Below are 15,609 nucleotides of genomic sequence, written 5' to 3'. Positions count from 1 at the left end.
GGGCTGTGGGCCGCCGCTTAAACCCCGGACCGAACCCGTGCCTGCCCTGCAGTCCCCGGGCACCTGTCGTTTATGCAAATATATGTAAATAAGAGCCGAATTAAGCAATGGGGAAGGGCTGGGGGGCCAGGCCACGCCCACCTCTGTCTGGGAAGGCCCGCCCCACTTTGAGAGCTCCGCCAATCCCACCTCTTCTTTCAAATCCCGCCCAACTCCATTGCAGGCTGGGTGTTTTCCATGCCCGCGCCGGGTCCCGGCCTAGCGCGGTAGAAAGCACTGGCCAATGCCGTCTGCTTCGACCTAAAACAGCCTCTCACTGCAGCCAATCGCGATTCACACTTCGCCCTTCCTCCACCCAATCGCACTTCAGGTCCCGCCCTCCTGCCCAGCCCACTTCCTGATCACATTCCAAACCCCACCCCCTGGAGCAAGCCCAGTCTATCAGCTTCCGAGTCCTCTGCGGCTCGCTGAACTACATTTCCCAGCAGGCATCGGGGCCGCGCGGGGCAACTTCCGCCTGGGAAGATGGCGGCTTCCTGGCGACTCGGCGGCTGATTTGGAGCGGGTGTTTAGGCTAAGGTGAGGAGAAGTCGGACGGTGAGAGCGTGCGCAGGCACTGCAGCCGGAGACCGGCTGCCCGGCGCGGCCCTGCAGCCTCGGCGTGTTTTGAATCCCCTCCAGAGAGGACCCGGCGTCGCCCGGCTTTCCGAGAGCCATGGAGGTGGCCGAGCCGCACAGCCCGACCGAGGAGGAGGAGGAGGAGGAGGAGGAAGAGGAGGAGGAGGAGGAGGGGCAGGCGGCCGACCCCCGGCCCCGGACGCGCTCCAACCCCGAGGGCGCCGAGGACCGGGCTCTCGGGGCGCAGGCGAGCGTGGGCAGCCGCAGCGAGGGCGAGGGCGAGGCGGCCAGCGCCGAGGACGGCGCCGCCCACGCCGCCGGGGCCGGCCCGAAGCCGTGGCAGGTGCCGCCGCCGGCTCCGGAGCTGCAGATCCGCACGCCGCGGGTCAACTGCCCCGAGAGGGTGGTAGGTGCCGGGCGGGGCGGGCCGCGCGGGTGCGGGGCGGGGCTGACCGCGGGCGCCCCCTGGCGGCCGGGCGGGCTGCGCGGGGCGGGGCTGGACCGCGGGCGCCCCCTGGCGGCCTGGATGAGCTGCGTGGGTGCGGGGCGAGGCTGGACCGTCACGCCCCCTGGCGGCCGGGGCGGGTGCGGGGCGGGGCTGGACCGCGGGCGCCCCCTGGCGGCCGGGGCGGGCTGCGCGGGTGCGGAGCGGGGCTGGACCGCGGGCGCCCCCTGGCGGCCGGGGCGAGCTGCGCGCAGCCTTGCCCCTCTGCCTTTTCCCTGTCGCGGGGTCTCGGTGGGCTTTGAAACAGTTTATGTATTTGGAGGGGGGGCCGGCGCTGTGGCGCAGCAGCGGGTAAAGCCCCAGCCTGCGGCGTCGGCGTGTCGTTCGGGCGTGGGTTTGAGTCCCAGCTTCTCCACTTCTGGTCCCGCTCCCTCTGTACCTGCTCCTTGCGTCCTGATCCGTCCCAGGCCGCTGCCCTCGCACCATGGCCGTGGCCTTGCTCCGTGCGGGGCTCGGCGGGGATGGGGGTGCGCGCCCCGGCCCCTCACTGCCCGCCCTGCCCCCAGATCATCTGTCTGGACCTGGCCGAGGAGATGGCGCTGCCGAACTTGGAGTCGTTCAACGGGTGAGGCTGGGGCAGGGCCTCTGTGAGGGCGGAGCTGCGGGAGGCCCAGGCGGGACGGGCCGAGGGGCGCAGGGGTCAGCAGGCCCCGCCGCCTCTTCCCCGGGGCGGCCTCCTGGGCTGCGTGGGAGCCGGGAGCTCAGCCCCCCCTCCGTGTCCCCCAGCTCCAAGACCAACGCCCTGAACGTGTCCCAGAAGATGATCGAAATGTTCGTGCGCACCAAGCACAAGATCGACAAGAGGCACGAGTTCGCGCTCGTCGTGGTCAACGACGACACGGCCTGGGTGCGGGGCGGGGCCGGGGTGGGAGTCCCTGGGTGAGGAACTGGGCGGGAGGCTCGGTGAGGGGTGGGGCTGGGGGCGGGGCCAGGACAGGAGCCTCTGGGTGAGGGTCAGGGCCAGGCGCCTGGGGCAGGGCCTGGGTGGGAGAGTCTGGGCGGGGACCGGGCCTGGGGGCCTGGAGGCGGGGCCTGGGTGGGAGAGTCTGGGTGGGGGCCAGGCCTGGGTGCCTGGAGGCGGGGCCTGGGTGGGAGAGATAGGCGTGGCCGGGCGCCTGGGGCGGGGCCTGGGTGGGAGAGGTTGGGTGGGCCGGGGCCGGGTGACTGACCCCGCTCTCACGCAGCTGTCCGGCCTGACTTCCGACCCTCGCGAGCTGTGCAGCTGCCTGTACGACCTGGAGGCGGCGCCCTGCTCCACCTTCAGTATCCTCCCCCGGTGGCTGGGCTGGGGGTGCTGGGGCGCGGGCGGGGCGCCAAAGTGCACCTGCTGGGCGCTCACCGAGTGCAGGGCCAGGCACAAGTCGGTGCTCAGTCCGTGGCCATGAGTGACGCCGCCCGGCCCAGAGCCCCGTGGGTCAGGGCAGCGCCAGGGGAGCCGTGAGCCCCAGAGCGTCCTCGGGGCGCGTGGTGCCGTGCACTGGGGGCGCTGCGGGAATTCGGGGTCCCCGGGCGCCCCCGCTTTGCCCTGGGCCTCCTCCTTAGCGGCACCTGCAGACCTGGACGCGCTCTTCAGCCTCATGTGAGTGCCTGCGGGAGCCCCGCCCCCGGCCTTGTCCCGCAGCTGCATAGTCGCTTCCCCTCCTGTGTGTGTGAAAGGGGGGGCCCGGGGCTTGCTCGTCCCTAGCCCGTCCATAGTCCTGCAGCGATGTCTCCATGTGAGGCGCCCTCCCTTTTTCTGTACCTGCTTTTTACATATGGAGGACCCGAGGCCGTTCCTGGTGGCCAACCGGGGTGGGGTCTGGTGCCTCCTGGGGCCGCGGCGCAGGACAATCAGGGCCCCCTGGGGGGGGGGCGGCCCCGCGGGGGACAGGAGTGGGGGAGCTCCTTGGGGGGGACAGCAGTGGGGTGGCAGCTTTGGGGGAGCCCCGCGGGAGGGGACAGCAGTGGAGCCCCCGGCCCAGCCCCCCGCCCGTGCAGCCAGCAGAAGACGGAGCTGCCGGTCACGGAGAACGTGCAGACAATCCCACCGCCGTACGTGGTGCGCGCCATCCTGGTGTACAGCCGGCCGCCGCGCCAGCCGCAGTTCGCGCTGTCAGAGCCCATGAAGGTGGGAAGGGCGGGCCGGGGGCTGGGGTCTTCCCGCGCGGGGTCTCAGTGCCTGAAACCAGGGCGGCGCCTCTGCTCCCCCCGCAGAAGATGTTCCAGTGCCCGTATTTCTTCTTCGACGTCGTCTACATCCACAACGGTGGGGAGGAGAAGGCCGAGGAGGCCAGCTGGCAGGTGGGCGGGGCCGGGGCCTCCTGTCCTAGGTGGCCTGGGGGCGGGGCCTCCCTGTCCTGCCTCCCTCTGCGCTGCGGAACACCAGGAGCTGAGGCGAGCTCCTACTCACCCGTCAATACCCAAATCAAGAGTCCTCCCACCCCCCCAGAGTCTCGAGAGAGCCGCGTGGGGCCGGGGGTGGGTCGGCGCCCAGCTATGTTGCCGAGACCTTGCCGATGGTCTCCTCCTCTGGGAAGCCCCCCGGGGCCTGACCCGCCACGCCCCGCCCCTAGGACATGTTCACCTTCATGGGCAGCCTGGACACCAAGGGCACCAGCTACAAGTACGAGGTGGCGCTGGCCGGGCCGGCCCTGGAGCTGCACAACTGCATGGCCAAGCTGCTGGCCCACCCCCTGCAGCGGCCCTGCCAGAGCCACGCCTCCTACAGCCTGCTGGAGGAGGAGGAGGCGGCCGTGTGACCCGGGAGCACCCCGAAACCGGCCCCGACCCCCCGCCCCGCCCCGTGTCTCCCGGATGGAACCCCCCGGGGGGTGTGCCTTTGTTGTTATTTTTTCTGGTCTTTAAAATAAAAGCGGGAATCCCTCAATCCACCACGTCGCATTCTGTTCTCGGGGACCCCCACCGCCCTGAGCAGCGCCCCTTCTCCCCGGACCCGCGCTGGCCGCGCAGCCTCAGGCTCGGCTGCACCCAGGTGCTCCGTGCCGCGGCCTCCGCCGGCCCTGCCTGCTCCCCAGACCCCCAGCCCCTGCGCCGCAGCCGGCTCTGGGCCCCGCTTCTGGGCTGGGCTTGGGTCCCCCGGAGCACACCCCCCGAGCAGACTCCACGCGCTGAGATGGAAACAGCTTTACTAAGCCTTAGCTCCCCGCCAGCATTCACTGGGCACCTGCTCCGGGCTGAAACAATCCGTCCACACCGGGTGCAATGCAGCGGCGAGGCGCGGGATCCGGGGGCGCCCGGGCCGGGCTCCACCCTCCGCCGAAGGGCGCGCCCGCCTTTCCCCCTTGGAGCCGCGATAGTCGCGCGCCCGGCGGGAGCCTCCCCGGACCCGTCCTTATCGGCGGCCCCAGCCCCTGGCCGCGCGCGCCCCGCAGCCCCCCGCACGCCGATGCGGCGCCGGCCCCCGGCACTGGGGACCCCGCGCCCTGCGGGGCCCGGGGGCGGGGCGGCGCCTGCGCACGAGGCCGACGCGGGAAGCTCGCGATCGGCGGCCCGGGCCGCGGGGCCGGCGCTGGGGCTCGGCCCGGGCATGGGCGCGGCGGCCGGGCTGGCGCGGCGGCTGCGGGACGCGCTGCGGGAGGAGGAGCCGCGGTGAGGGCGGGCCCGGGGCGGGCGGCGGGGCCGGGGGGCTGCGGGCGGGGTCCTCCCTGACCCCCGCCTCGCCCGCAGCGCCGTGGAGGAGTTGCTGGTCCGTGGCGCCGACCCCAACCTGGTTCTCCCCGACGGCGCGGCCGCCCTGCACCTGGCGGCCGGCGCCCGACACCCGCGGGGCCTGCGCTGCCTCGGGGTCCTGCTGGGACGAGGCGGGGACCCCAATGTCCGGTGAGGCGGGGCCCGGGCTCGGCCCGGAGTCTGCAGAGGCGGGGGCTTGGGGATCCAGGGCCGGGCGCACCGCTGGCCGAGGGCTGAGGCTGGGGGTGGGGGTGGTCTTGGGGGGTGACGGGTAGGGGAGGGCCACCTTGCGTCCCGTCCCGACCGCGCAGGGTGCGTGTTCCCGCCCAGGGCGCTGGCCCCGGCGCAAGCGCGGATCCCCAGGACCCAGGAGCAAGATCGGAGATCGGGGTCCCTGTCGGGGGAGCGGAGTCTGCAGTGGCCCCACTCCCACCTCGACACCCCCCCCCCAATCCCCATCCCGCGCTGCCGCCCCCTCCCCAGGTCGGCCGAGGCGCTGACGCCGCTGCACGTGGCCGCCGCCTGGGGCTGTCGCCGCGGCCTGGAGCTGCTGCTGAGCCAAGGAGCCGACCCCGAGCTGCGCGACCAGGTTGGGGGACCCTGCCGCAGGGGGAGCCCGGGCGGGGGAGGCAGGGGGAGCGGGCAGAGGTGTGTGTGTGTTTGGGGGGGAAACGTGTCCACAGCGCCCCCTGCTGTCCGCCCCGCCGCAGGACGGGCTGCGGCCGCTGGACCTGGCCGTGCAGCAGGGACACTCGGACTGCGCGCGCCTGCTGCGGGAGCTCCGCCCCCAGCCCCGCCCCCGCGGCGAGGCGGAGCCCCGGGAGCCCTGGGCGGAGCCGGCCAGTGAGTAGGCGTCACCCGGAGCGGCGGCTCTGCCTCCATTTCTCTGTTTCCCACGGCTGTGCCTCTGACCCCGACCCTCCTCCCGCAGGCGCCCCGGGACCTCGCGCCCTCCAGACGCCGCCGGGCGGGGCTGCCAGCGGGGGGAACACGGGCCCGGGCCCCCCCGGCCTGCGCAGGGCCCTCCAGGTGTCAGACCCCGAGGGGCGCTCAGGATCCCCCCCGGGGAGCGGGGACTCGTGTTCTGATGCCTCCTTTGTCACCGCGGTAGAGGCCGCCCCAGACCCCTCCCCCAGAGTGGGGCCGCCGCCCCCCGCCCCGAGTTCCCCAGGGCCACCCCGGGACGTCTTTGCAGATGGGGACCTGGGACTGTGCGTCCCTATGCGGGCCTTGGCTCTCTCCTCCCTCGCCTGCTCGCCCCTGCCGCCCGGAGCCCCGGAGCGCCCCCGCCCAGCAGGCGATCAGGCTGCCCTGGACAGTGCCACGGCCGCTCTCTGGCTGACCGAGGATGAGGCGAGCACCACGGGCTGCGCGGACCCCGTGCCTGCCGGCTCCGACCCGGAGCTGCTGCGGACCCCCGAGCGTCCCGGCCCCACCGCGCCTGGCCTACCACGGCAGCGGGAGGCGCACGCTGTTCCGGGTTAGTCCCTGCCGTGCGTCCAGAAGCTACCGGAAACCCCCGCCAGCCCCCGGTCCTCTTTTAGCGCTGCCCGCCTGCACCCGCCTTCCCCTGACTCAGTTTCCCCTGCCCCCCAGGCCCCGCCTTTCCGGGGCGCAGCCCGGAACTGGCCGAGGCCCTGCGCACTGGGCGGATCCCCGACGCCCGGGCGGACGAAGACGCCCTCATCCGGCAGTTTGAGCGGCCCGACCCCGCCAGCAGGTGGCGCGAGGGGGTCCTCAAGTCCAGCTTCACGTACCTGTTGCTGGACCCCAGGTAGTCCCCGCGGGAGAGGGCCAGGCGGCGAGGTTGGCCTCTGCCTGCTGTGTGTCCTCAGCGCCCTCTCTGGTCATCCGCTTCTTTGCCCAAAATCAGCCGTTGGTTTCTCCTTGGTGCCCAGCTTGTCCTGTGCGGCTTTAAGGGGGGGCTGTCTTTTTTTTGGGGGGTCACTTCTCTGTCCCCCTCCAGGGAGACTCAGAACCTGCCAGACCGAGCGGCCTCGCTGACCCCAGCCCAGCGCCTCCGGGTCTTTGTCCGTGCCGTCTTCTACGTGGGCAAGGGGACCCGAGCCCGGCCCAATGCCCACCTCTGGGAGGCCCTCGGCCACCGTGGGCGACCAGGAAGGCAGGTGCGAGGGGCGGCCTGGCGCAGAGCAGGTACAGGGGCAGAGGGAGCGGGGCGGGGCTGGCCCCTGACCCCTGTGCGGCCCCACCCCCAGGCCTGCCCCAAGGTGCGCCACATCTTGGACATCTGGGCCAGTGGCCGTGGCGTGGTCTCCCTGCATTGCTTCCAGCACGTGGTCGCCGTGGAGGCGTATACCCGGGAGGCGTGTCTTGTGGATGCCCTAGGTGGGTGCCGTGTGTGTGTGTGTGTGTGTGTGGAGGGTCAGATGATGGGCGTTTGATCCACCAATCCCATCACCCCTTCCCTCTAAGAACTGTCCATTCGTTCGCCAAGCAATTATTGAGCACCAACTGTATAAGCAAATATGCATAGATCATGCTCCATGGGTTTACCTCCTTCAAAGAGGACACCCAGCTGGGTCGGCTGTCCCCTAACCCCGCCCCCTGATCTCTCCAGGGATCCAGACGCTGACCAACCAGAAACAAGGGCACTGCTACGGCGTGGTGGCCGGCTGGCCGGCAGCCCGGCGCCGGCGCTTGGGGGTGCACCTGCTGCATCGCGCCCTGCTCGTCTTCCTGGCTGAGGGCCAGCGAGAGCTGAGGCCCCAGGACATCCAGGCCCGAGGCTGAGTCACACAAAGGGAGCAGGGTGTCTGCAGCGTCCAGGAGACCCCAGCTGCGGCTTCAGAGGAGGGGTGTGCGTGTGTGCGAGTGCGTGTGCGTGTGTGCACACCGGGGCCGATCCCGGCTCGGGCTGCTCTCACAGGGGCCGCCGGGACCGCTGGAGAGGCAGTGAGCTCCCCCGTGCTGGGCCGACACCAGGTGCTTTCTGGACGTGGGCTCTGTGTGTGTGGCTGGAGCCCACTTTGATCTCTGGCACAGGGGGCTGGACCCGGGGGGCTTCCGGATCTGCCCAGCTCAGGCCAGTAAGCTTTCTCAGGGACAGCGGGAATGCCTACCTCGAAGGGTCACTGCGGCCACTCTGTTAAAGCTGAGTGGCTCAGAACCAGGGAGTGGACCCCAGGTGCACCATCGGGGTGGGGTGGTGGGTGGGGGTCACAGACAGGTGGTCTTCGGGGTGTCAGAATGAGAGGCCAGCCCTGCCCCTCTGAACCTGCTGCTTCCACTGGAGGCAGAATTAGCAACCCTCACCACCCATTATCGTTTTCAAATTACGTGTGCCAAAAAAGAAAAAACAAAAACAAAAAAAACCTGAGAGATCTGCGATCTTGTTGGCTACCGGACCTGCCTATCACCACGGCCTAGCGAGCCAGATCGCACAGGGGGCGGGCTGTCACCTGGGTCCCACCCACGTAGGAAGCCTGCGCCGCGGCGCCCCCTGGCGGCTGCAGGGCTGAATGGCTGGTGGTTGTGCCACTGAGCTGGGTTTCCGGCTGTGTTAGGGCGGCCTCGCAGGCAGCAAATTTGATAGAACGAAAATGATGACAGCAACGTGCCAGGGGCCCTCAGGATGCACAATCAGGGAAAGAGTCAAGATGCCCCCAGAAGACCCAGGGTCTCCCAGCCTCAGCACTCATGACCTGGGACTGGCTCTATCCTGGGCGTCGTCGTAGGCTCCGTGCCCCTGGCCGCCACCCCCGCCCCAGATGCCAGCAGCAGTCTCCTCCCTCAGTCGTGGCAATCAAAAGTGTCCCCAGGGCCGGGGGGGACTTGGCACAGCTCTTAGCCGGGACTTGGGATACCGGCATCCCCTAGCCGAGGGCCTGGTTCAAGTCCCAGCTCCTCTGCTTCCAGCCCAGGGTCCTGCTAATGCATCTGGGAGGCAGCAGGTGACGGCTCAGGAGCTGGGTCATGGCCGTTCCCATAGGAGACCCGGATGGAGCTCCCGGCTCCCGGCTTCAGCCTGGCCCAGCCCCGGCCATTGTGGCCATTTGGGGAGTGAACCAGTGGATGGAAGACCTCTCTTTCTGTCATTCTGCCTTTCAGATAAATAAATATTTTTTAAAAAGTTACAGAGGAGGCCGGCGCCGTGGCTCAACAGGCTAATCCTCCGCCTTGCGGCGCCGGCACACCGGGTTCTAGTCCCGGTCGGGGCGCCGGATTCTGTCCCGGTTGCCTCTCTTCCAGGCCAGCTCTCTGCTGTGGCCAGGGAGTGCAGTGGAGGATGGCCCAGTGCTTGGGCCCTGCACCTCATGGGAGACCAGGAGAAGCACCTGGCTCCTGCCTTCGGATCAGCGCGGTGCACCGGCCGCAGCGCGCCGGCCGCGGCGGCCATTGGAGGGTGAACCAACGGCAAGGGAAGACCTTTCTCTCTGTCTCTCTCACTGTCCACTCTGCCTGTCAAAAAATTTTTAAAAAATAAAATAAAAAACAGGATACACTGGGGATGGAGGGGCGAACACAGAGGGCCAGCCGTCACCCCACCCCGTGTTCTCAAGGCCAACCGCTAGGGGCTGCGCCAGCACCAGCCCAAGCTGCAGGTGGGCAAATCGCTCTCGCTGCCCAGCGCATGTCCGGAGACTCCAATTGTCGCTCCTTTTTATTGAGTTACAAGTTGAGATGTGCAGGTTTGGTGGCGCTAGCCCCTCCCCCATCCCGCCCGCCCCCCCCCCCCCAGCGCCGAGGAATGGGGGTTGGAGAGGTTCTCAGGCAATGGGCCCCCCCGCGAGGGTCCCGGGGTCAAGCATGGCCGACACGGAGGACAGAGCCGGGTGTGAGGGCCTGCCGCGGCCTTGGCGTGTGTGGGGAAGGGGTCTCCTGTACAAGGTCGCCATCCTCTGTGCGCGCACAAGCAGAGAACGCGAAGGGTGCACCTGCTGGCCCGGACGCCCCGCCCCACCGGCCTGGGGGCGTCTCCCTGGCCTGACCACGCCCCCCGCACTGCTGACCGCTTGCCGGCCACCGCGGCCCGGCTCTCTCGGGCCGTTCTGTTCCTAGGCTGAGCCCCGCCGGCCCCGGCGGCTACTTCTTCTCGTCGTCCGGCGGCGGGGGCAGGGGCTCGGGCAGAGCCCTGGGCGAGGGCTCCGGCTCCCAGAGCAGGAACTCGTGCAGCAGCGTGTTGACCGTGTCCGGGCACTCCAGCATCACCATGTGGCTACCCTCATCAATGAACTTCAGGAAGGCCAAGAGCAGGATCTGCGGGGCGCGGGGGTGGGCGCGGGCTCGGACGGCGGCCCAGGCCCCTCCGGCCAGCCGCCCTCAGCCCCCCGGGGACGCTGGGAGCCCACCCCGGTTAACATCCGTTCAGCATTTATTAAGCGCCTATAGTATGCGCGGAGGAAGACGTCTCAGCCTCGGCATGGCCGGCCTCTGGGCCTACGTGGCCCTTGGCGCTGGGGACTCGGCAGTGGCAGCACCTGGACAGTCCGGGCTACATTTGGGGCACCTGGGGCTCCATCTTGGGAAAACACCCCCTCTCCCATCTCCCCTCCCCCTCGCCACCTCCCGGAGACTCTGGCCCGAAACTCTCTATATAAGATTGTAACAGCAGCGCCCCTGGCCTCCACGCCCGGGGTGGGGGTGATCATCGGCCCCACCCCCGCCTGCAGACACTGCCGCGTCTGGGGGCGGAGTCGCCCCTGCCCAGGCCCCTAAGACCATGTATGGGGCCTCCCAAGATCCCCCGGAATTACAGAGCGGACTACCAGGTCCCCAGCTGTGAACCTGCCCACCCAGATAGGCCATGCCCCTGCCGAACTGCTGCACAGAAGTCATGGGCACCCAGTTAGGCCAAGCTCAACCACTTAGACCACACCCACTGAGGCTGTACCTCGCAGGGGCTGCTAGGCAGAAGCCACGCCTACCAGGTAGGCCAACCTCCTGGGGACCGCGAAGTTCAGGCCACGCCCATCGTAGTCACACCCACCAGGTAGCCACACCCCTGGGGCAGCTATGCGCAGGCCACGCCTCCGCGCCCCGCCCCGCAGCCCCGCCTACCTCGGCCATGCGCTGGTCCTCCTCCACCGGCACGAACTTGTCGTGCATGCCGTGGACCAGCAGCACGGGCACGGTGAGCTCGGCGTGGTAGACCTCGTCGCCCTCGGGCCAGTACTGGCCGCTCATCATGGCGCGCAGCACGAAGGAAGACACGTGGAAGGCGTTGCCCTCCTTCAGCAGCTGCTTCTCCTTGGCGCCTTGGCGGGCGAAGCCGGCCCTGGGGAGAGGGCGCCTCTGGAGCCCCGCCCGCGCCGGCGGCCAGCCCCACCCCTCCCAGGGCGCCCACCAATCACTGAGGCAGCCCAGGCCCCTCCCAGGGAGTCCACCACTCACTGAGGAAGTCCAGGCCCCACCCCTAGGTTGCCCACCAATCACTGAGGACGCTCACGGCTCCCACCAATCACTAAGGATGCTCCCAGCCCGCCCCCCACCCCACGCTCACTTTGGAAGCTCCAGGCCAGGCGTCAGCCACGCCCCCAGGGCTCCCACCAATCACTGAGGACACTCCCGGCTCCGCCCCCCCAGGGCTCTCACCAATCACTGAGGACTTCCCGGCCCACCCCAAGGGGTCCGCCACTGTAGAGGAAGCCCCAGGCCAGGCATCAGCCCCGCCCCCAGACCCCGCCCCCAGGGTTCCCACCAATCACTGATGACGCTCCCGGCCCTGCCCCCAGGGCTCCCACCAATCACTGAGGACGCTCCTGGCCCCGCGCTCACTTGAGGAAGCTCCAGGCCAGGCAGGGCGACAGGCAGCGCAGGACGCAGGTGGGCATGTTGAAGATGGAGCAGATGCTGGGCTCCAGCGCCGTGGGGCCGCCGCCGTTGATCATGACCACCTTGTGCACCAGGTCCGGGTACTCGTGCGCCAGGAACGTGCAGAAGGAGACGCTGCCGGGCGGCCGCGGTCAGCGACGGCATGAGCGCCCCTGCTCCCTCCACCCCTGCCCGCCCCAGCGCGATCGGATTAGGCCGTGAGGCTGGGAGCTGAGGGCGGCTTACGGGAGCCGTGAGGCTGGGAGCTGAGGGTGGCGGACGGGGGCCGTGAGGCTGGGAGCTGAGGGTGGCGGACGGGGGGCCGGGGGCCGTGAGGCTGGGAGCTGAGGGTGGCGGACGGGGGCCGGGGGCCGTGAGGCTGGGAGCTGAGGGTGGCGGACGGGGGCCGGGGGCCGTGAGGCTGGGAGCTGAGGGTGGCGGACGGGGGCCGGGGGCCGTGAGGCTGGGAGCTGAGGGTGGCGGACGGGGGCCGGGGGCCGTGAGGCTGGGAGCTGAGGGTGGCGGACGGGGGCCGGGGGCCGTGAGGCTGGGAGCTGAGGGTGGCGGACGGGGGCTGGGGGCCGTGAGGCTGGGAGCTGAGGGCAGCATCCTAAGCCATCCTAAGCATCATTTTTATTTCTATTTCTATTAACACTCAATTAAATGAGAGAGAGAGAGAGAGAGAGAGAAGGGCCTCCCGTTGGCTGGGCCCCTCCCCAAATGCACACAGCAGCCAGGGCTGGGCCAGGCCGAAGCCAGGAGCCCGGAGCGCCATCTGGGACTTGGCACCTCCAGGCGGGCAGCGGCAGAAGCCCCCCCGGGGCAGTGGAGCCAGGCTGAACCCGCGGCACCGTGGGGTCCCCAGGGTGGAAGGTGCTGCGGAAGCGAGCTGAAACCACCTGTGGCTGCCTGGAGGCGGGGACTGTTTCCTGGGTGCCTCCAAGGATCTCCTACTACTTCATCCGGTGCCCGCCTGGAGCGAGCCCCCCACGTCACGCTCCTCCTGCCCCCCCCCCCCAAAGCAGCAGTGGTGGAATCGGGCCGCGGGGCCGGCTGCTTGGTTTGTGAGTGACTTTGGGGGATGCGAAACAAGCGGTTTTCCTGTGCAATTTCATCAGCGGCCAGACACCCTGCACGTGGGAAATACCTGCCTGGCCCTTTAAGAAAAATGTTGCGTCTGGCACTGTGGCTTAGGGGGTTAAGCCACTGCCTGCATCCCATATGGGCGCCAGTTCAAGTCCCGGCTGCTCCACTTCTGATCCAGCTCTCTGCTGTGGCCTGGGAAAGCAGTGGAGGATGGCCCAAGTGCTTGGGCCCCTGCACCCACGTGGGAGACCAGGAGGAAGCTCTTGGCTGTGGATCGGCGCAGCTCTTGCTGTTGCAGCCAATTGTGGAGTGAACCAGTGGGTGGAAGACCTCTCTCTCTCTCTCTCTCTCTGCCTCTCCGAAACTCTGCCTTTCAAATATATGAATAAATCTTTTAAAAAGGAAAAATGGTCTTGCAGATCTGAGCTGGGAAGAGGACCCAGGCAGGACCAAGCCGGTGCCGCGCTGTGTGCCTGTGGGCGGCTCGCTTGACCTCTCTGAGCTCTGAGCCTCCACCTGGGGAAGCTGCTGCCGGCCGACCTCATTGCAACGGCGTGGGCATCCCGAAAGGGGCCGCGTTCCTCCCAGCCTCAGCCTGGGGGACGCGCTCCCAGCAGCTCCTTCGAACACCTTGTGCATCGTGCAATTAACAATTTTTGGTGCAAAAAAAATTTTTTTGTTGTTTTGAAATCCAGACCTTTGAGTGTCAATGCAAACCAACTGTTTTAACTCTGTGCTTGGATTTTTTTTTCGGGGGAGGGGGTCAGAATTTTTATAAAACATTTCTTTTTCTTGTGTCATTGCGTGGGCTGTTGCCACTGAAGCTGGGAGCCCCTCTTCCTTGAACAGTGGCCGAGCCCCCCCCCCCACTTCCGATCCAGCTCCCCGCTAATGCACCTGGGATAGCAGTAGAGGATGGCCCAAGTGTTGGGGCCCCTGCACCTGCGTGGGAGACCCGGATGGAGCTCCTGGCTTTGGATCAGCGCAGCTCCGGCCGTGGCAGGCAATCAGGGAGTGAACCAGCGATGGAAGACCTCTCTCTCTCTCTCTCTCTCTCTCTCTCTCTCTCCACCCCCCCCCTCCACCCCCCCCCCCCCCAGCCCTGCTCGCCACCGCTCGGATCCTTACCCGTAGGAGTGGCCGATGAGAATGTTGCGTTTCTTGGCGTAGCGCTTGAAGATGGCACGCATGTCTTCAGCCAGCGCGTAGAAGGTGTAGGCGGCAGCCACCTGGGGCGCCGAGCTGGCTCCGTGGCCCGCCAGGTCGGGGGCCACCACCTCGTAGCCTAGGCGGACGAAGAAGTCCAACTGCTCCTTCCAGATGGCCAGGGAGCCGCCGACCCCGTGGATGAAGAACAGCACCACGTCGCCCTGGGCGCCCTTGCAGCTGGTGATGCGTTTCTCGCAGTCGATGTGAATGGTTCGCTTGGGGCGCCGGGCTCGCCGCCGCCGGCCGCCGCTGCCCGCGCTGCCCGGGTTCGAGCGGCTGTCGCTGCTGGCCGGGTCAGCCAGCTCCACCTCCACGGCGGCCGGCGGCTCCCCGGAGCCGTTCTGCCCGTGCAGGAGGTCGGCGCGGGGGGCGCGGGCCAGGTTCTCCACCAGCAGGCGCCCGTTGCGGTACACGGTGATCCGGCGTTGGCAATGCACCAGGCCGGAGCGGTCCCCCTGGGCTGTGTCGGGCGGCGGGGGCGCCGAGGGCGCCGGCGTGGGCCCCGCATGTTTCACGCGGAGCACGCGGCCCGGCTTGACCTCCACGAAGGTGTAGCCGTCGCTGGATTCCACGCTGTCCAGGGGCCCCACGGCGTTGGGGGGCGTGCCCAGGAGGCAGCAGAAGATGCCCTCCGTCACCCCGGTCAGCATGGCGTGTCCTGGGAGTGTGGGGGTGGGGGGACGGCAGGCTCAGCGGGGACAGAGACCACAGGGCCCGCCCCCTTGCACCTGAGCCCCGGGAACTGCCCCTCGGCCCCCGCGTGAGTACCGAGCCTGGGTACCTTGGTGTTGTGCCCCGTGTAGGGACCTGGCCACGGCATGTTCGCGGAGCGAGCAGGAGGACTTCCTAGAGGAGGGGACACCCCACCCTCCCCACTAGCTCCAGTTCATTCATTCATTTATCCACATCTTCTTTCATTAACTCACACACATCCGGAGAGCGTCCTAATGGGCTTACAAAGGCAGCAAATCCCCCAGCGAGGCCTTGCCCCGGGCTCTCCCAGACCTAAGTGAGCTTGGGCCTTTGCCCGGAGGAGCGAGCCAGGGCTGGGGCACTGTGGGAGGGAGCCTCTCTCTCTGCAGCCTGGTACCCTGGGGTCTGGGGTCTGCTACACACGCCCCCGCTCCCACCACCCTGGAGATGCGGATGGAGATGAAGGCCCCGGCCGGGGGGCTTCCAGGCCTGCACCCCGCTGCTCCACGGGCCAGCCCCCCCCGGTGTCCATGGCAACCACAGGCGGTTACATAACTCCAGGGGGACAGCCGTGCCTCGCACCCCCATTGTCTGGGGCCTGGTGGTGGGATCGGTCCCTTCCCCCTGCAGCGTGGGCGCCGTGGGAGGGGGGTAACGTACACCCCAAGTCCGGACCCGCAGTGGCCCCAGAGCTACCGCGGGGGAAGGCGGGCAGCACCCCCCTCCTGGAGGAGCCCGATGGCGGCGCCGGGCGGCGCAGGTGCACCGCGCCAGCCCCCTCCCCTGAGCCCGCTTCCCGCGGGTGCCCGTCGCCTCTGCGGCGAGGCCGAGCGCACGGGGCCCCGCGGCTCCCTAGGAGCCCAAAGGGGCGGGCTTTGCGGGCCCTGTGGGGGGGCCTCCGTGCCCCCTCCCGGGGGTTCGCTCACCTCATCGAGGGCCCCGGGGCCCGGGGCGGGGCGGAGGGGTCCCGGGCGGAGAGGCCAGCGTCCACTCGCCGCGCCGTTTACATGGTGGCGCGGGGTCGGGCCGGGCGCGTCTACGCGGGCGAGCGCGGGGCC

At 69.1% G+C, this 15,609-nt stretch overlaps 3 protein-coding genes across 3 annotated transcripts; 2 read left to right on the top strand and 1 right to left on the bottom strand.

The window, feature by feature from the left end:
- Positions 1-457: 457 nt before the first annotated feature.
- On the top strand, positions 458-3,993 carry BABAM1 (BRISC and BRCA1 A complex member 1). Its single transcript, XM_062178268.1, has 9 exons — positions 458-579; positions 682-1,024; positions 1,630-1,688; positions 1,850-1,970; positions 2,308-2,386; positions 2,678-2,702; positions 3,101-3,230; positions 3,317-3,403; positions 3,676-3,993. Exons 2-9 carry the CDS (start codon positions 716-718, stop codon positions 3,859-3,861), a joined length of 996 nt encoding a protein of 331 aa, XP_062034252.1. The 5' UTR covers positions 458-579; positions 682-715; the 3' UTR covers positions 3,862-3,993.
- Positions 3,994-4,649: 656 nt separating this feature from the next.
- Positions 4,650-9,319, top strand: ANKLE1 (ankyrin repeat and LEM domain containing 1). The gene is made up of 9 exons (XM_062179451.1): positions 4,650-4,711; positions 4,790-4,942; positions 5,276-5,381; positions 5,503-5,587; positions 5,637-6,272; positions 6,389-6,566; positions 6,759-6,918; positions 7,009-7,138; positions 7,371-9,319. Exons 1-9 carry the CDS (start codon positions 4,650-4,652, stop codon positions 7,541-7,543), a joined length of 1,683 nt encoding a protein of 560 aa, XP_062035435.1. The 3' UTR covers positions 7,544-9,319.
- Positions 9,320-9,492: 173 nt separating this feature from the next.
- On the bottom strand, positions 9,493-15,609 carry ABHD8 (abhydrolase domain containing 8). Its single transcript, XM_062179186.1, has 5 exons — positions 15,478-15,609; positions 13,778-14,516; positions 11,528-11,698; positions 10,811-11,027; positions 9,493-10,009 (listed from the first exon to the last, which is right to left on the bottom strand). Exons 2-5 carry the CDS (start codon positions 14,506-14,508, stop codon positions 9,836-9,838), a joined length of 1,293 nt encoding a protein of 430 aa, XP_062035170.1. The 5' UTR covers positions 14,509-14,516; positions 15,478-15,609; the 3' UTR covers positions 9,493-9,835.

The sequence above is a fragment of the Lepus europaeus genome, chromosome 20, assembly GCF_033115175.1.
Source record: "Lepus europaeus isolate LE1 chromosome 20, mLepTim1.pri, whole genome shotgun sequence".
Taxonomy (NCBI): domain Eukaryota; kingdom Metazoa; phylum Chordata; class Mammalia; order Lagomorpha; family Leporidae; genus Lepus; species Lepus europaeus.
The sequence above is the reverse complement of the archived record's forward strand: the minus strand, read 5'-3'. Positions and strand labels throughout refer to the sequence as shown.

Coding starts and splice junctions, on each gene's coding strand:
- BABAM1 (XM_062178268.1), top strand. CDS start 716: ATGGAGGTGGCCGAGCCGCACAGCCCGACCGAGGAGGAGGAGGAGGAG. Junction 1,689..1,849: donor AACTTGGAGTCGTTCAACGG/GTGAGGCTGGGG, acceptor CGTGTCCCCCAG/CTCCAAGACCAACGCCCTGA. Junction 3,404..3,675: donor CCGAGGAGGCCAGCTGGCAG/GTGGGCGGGGCC, acceptor CCCCGCCCCTAG/GACATGTTCACCTTCATGGG.
- ANKLE1 (XM_062179451.1), top strand. CDS start 4,650: ATGGGCGCGGCGGCCGGGCTGGCGCGGCGGCTGCGGGACGCGCTGCGG. Junction 5,588..5,636: donor GGAGCTCCGCCCCCAGCCCC/GCCCCCGCGGCG, acceptor GGAGCCGGCCAG/TGAGTAGGCGTCACCCGGAG. Junction 6,919..7,008: donor GTGGGCGACCAGGAAGGCAG/GTGCGAGGGGCG, acceptor CCCCACCCCCAG/GCCTGCCCCAAGGTGCGCCA.
- ABHD8 (XM_062179186.1), bottom strand. CDS start 14,508: ATGCTGACCGGGGTGACGGAGGGCATCTTCTGCTGCCTCCTGGGCACG. Junction 11,699..13,777: donor CTCATCGGCCACTCCTACGG/GTAAGGATCCGA, acceptor GCCGCCCGGCAG/CGTCTCCTTCTGCACGTTCC. Junction 11,028..11,527: donor CTGGCCTGGAGCTTCCTCAA/GTGAGCGCGGGG, acceptor CCCTCTCCCCAG/GGCCGGCTTCGCCCGCCAAG.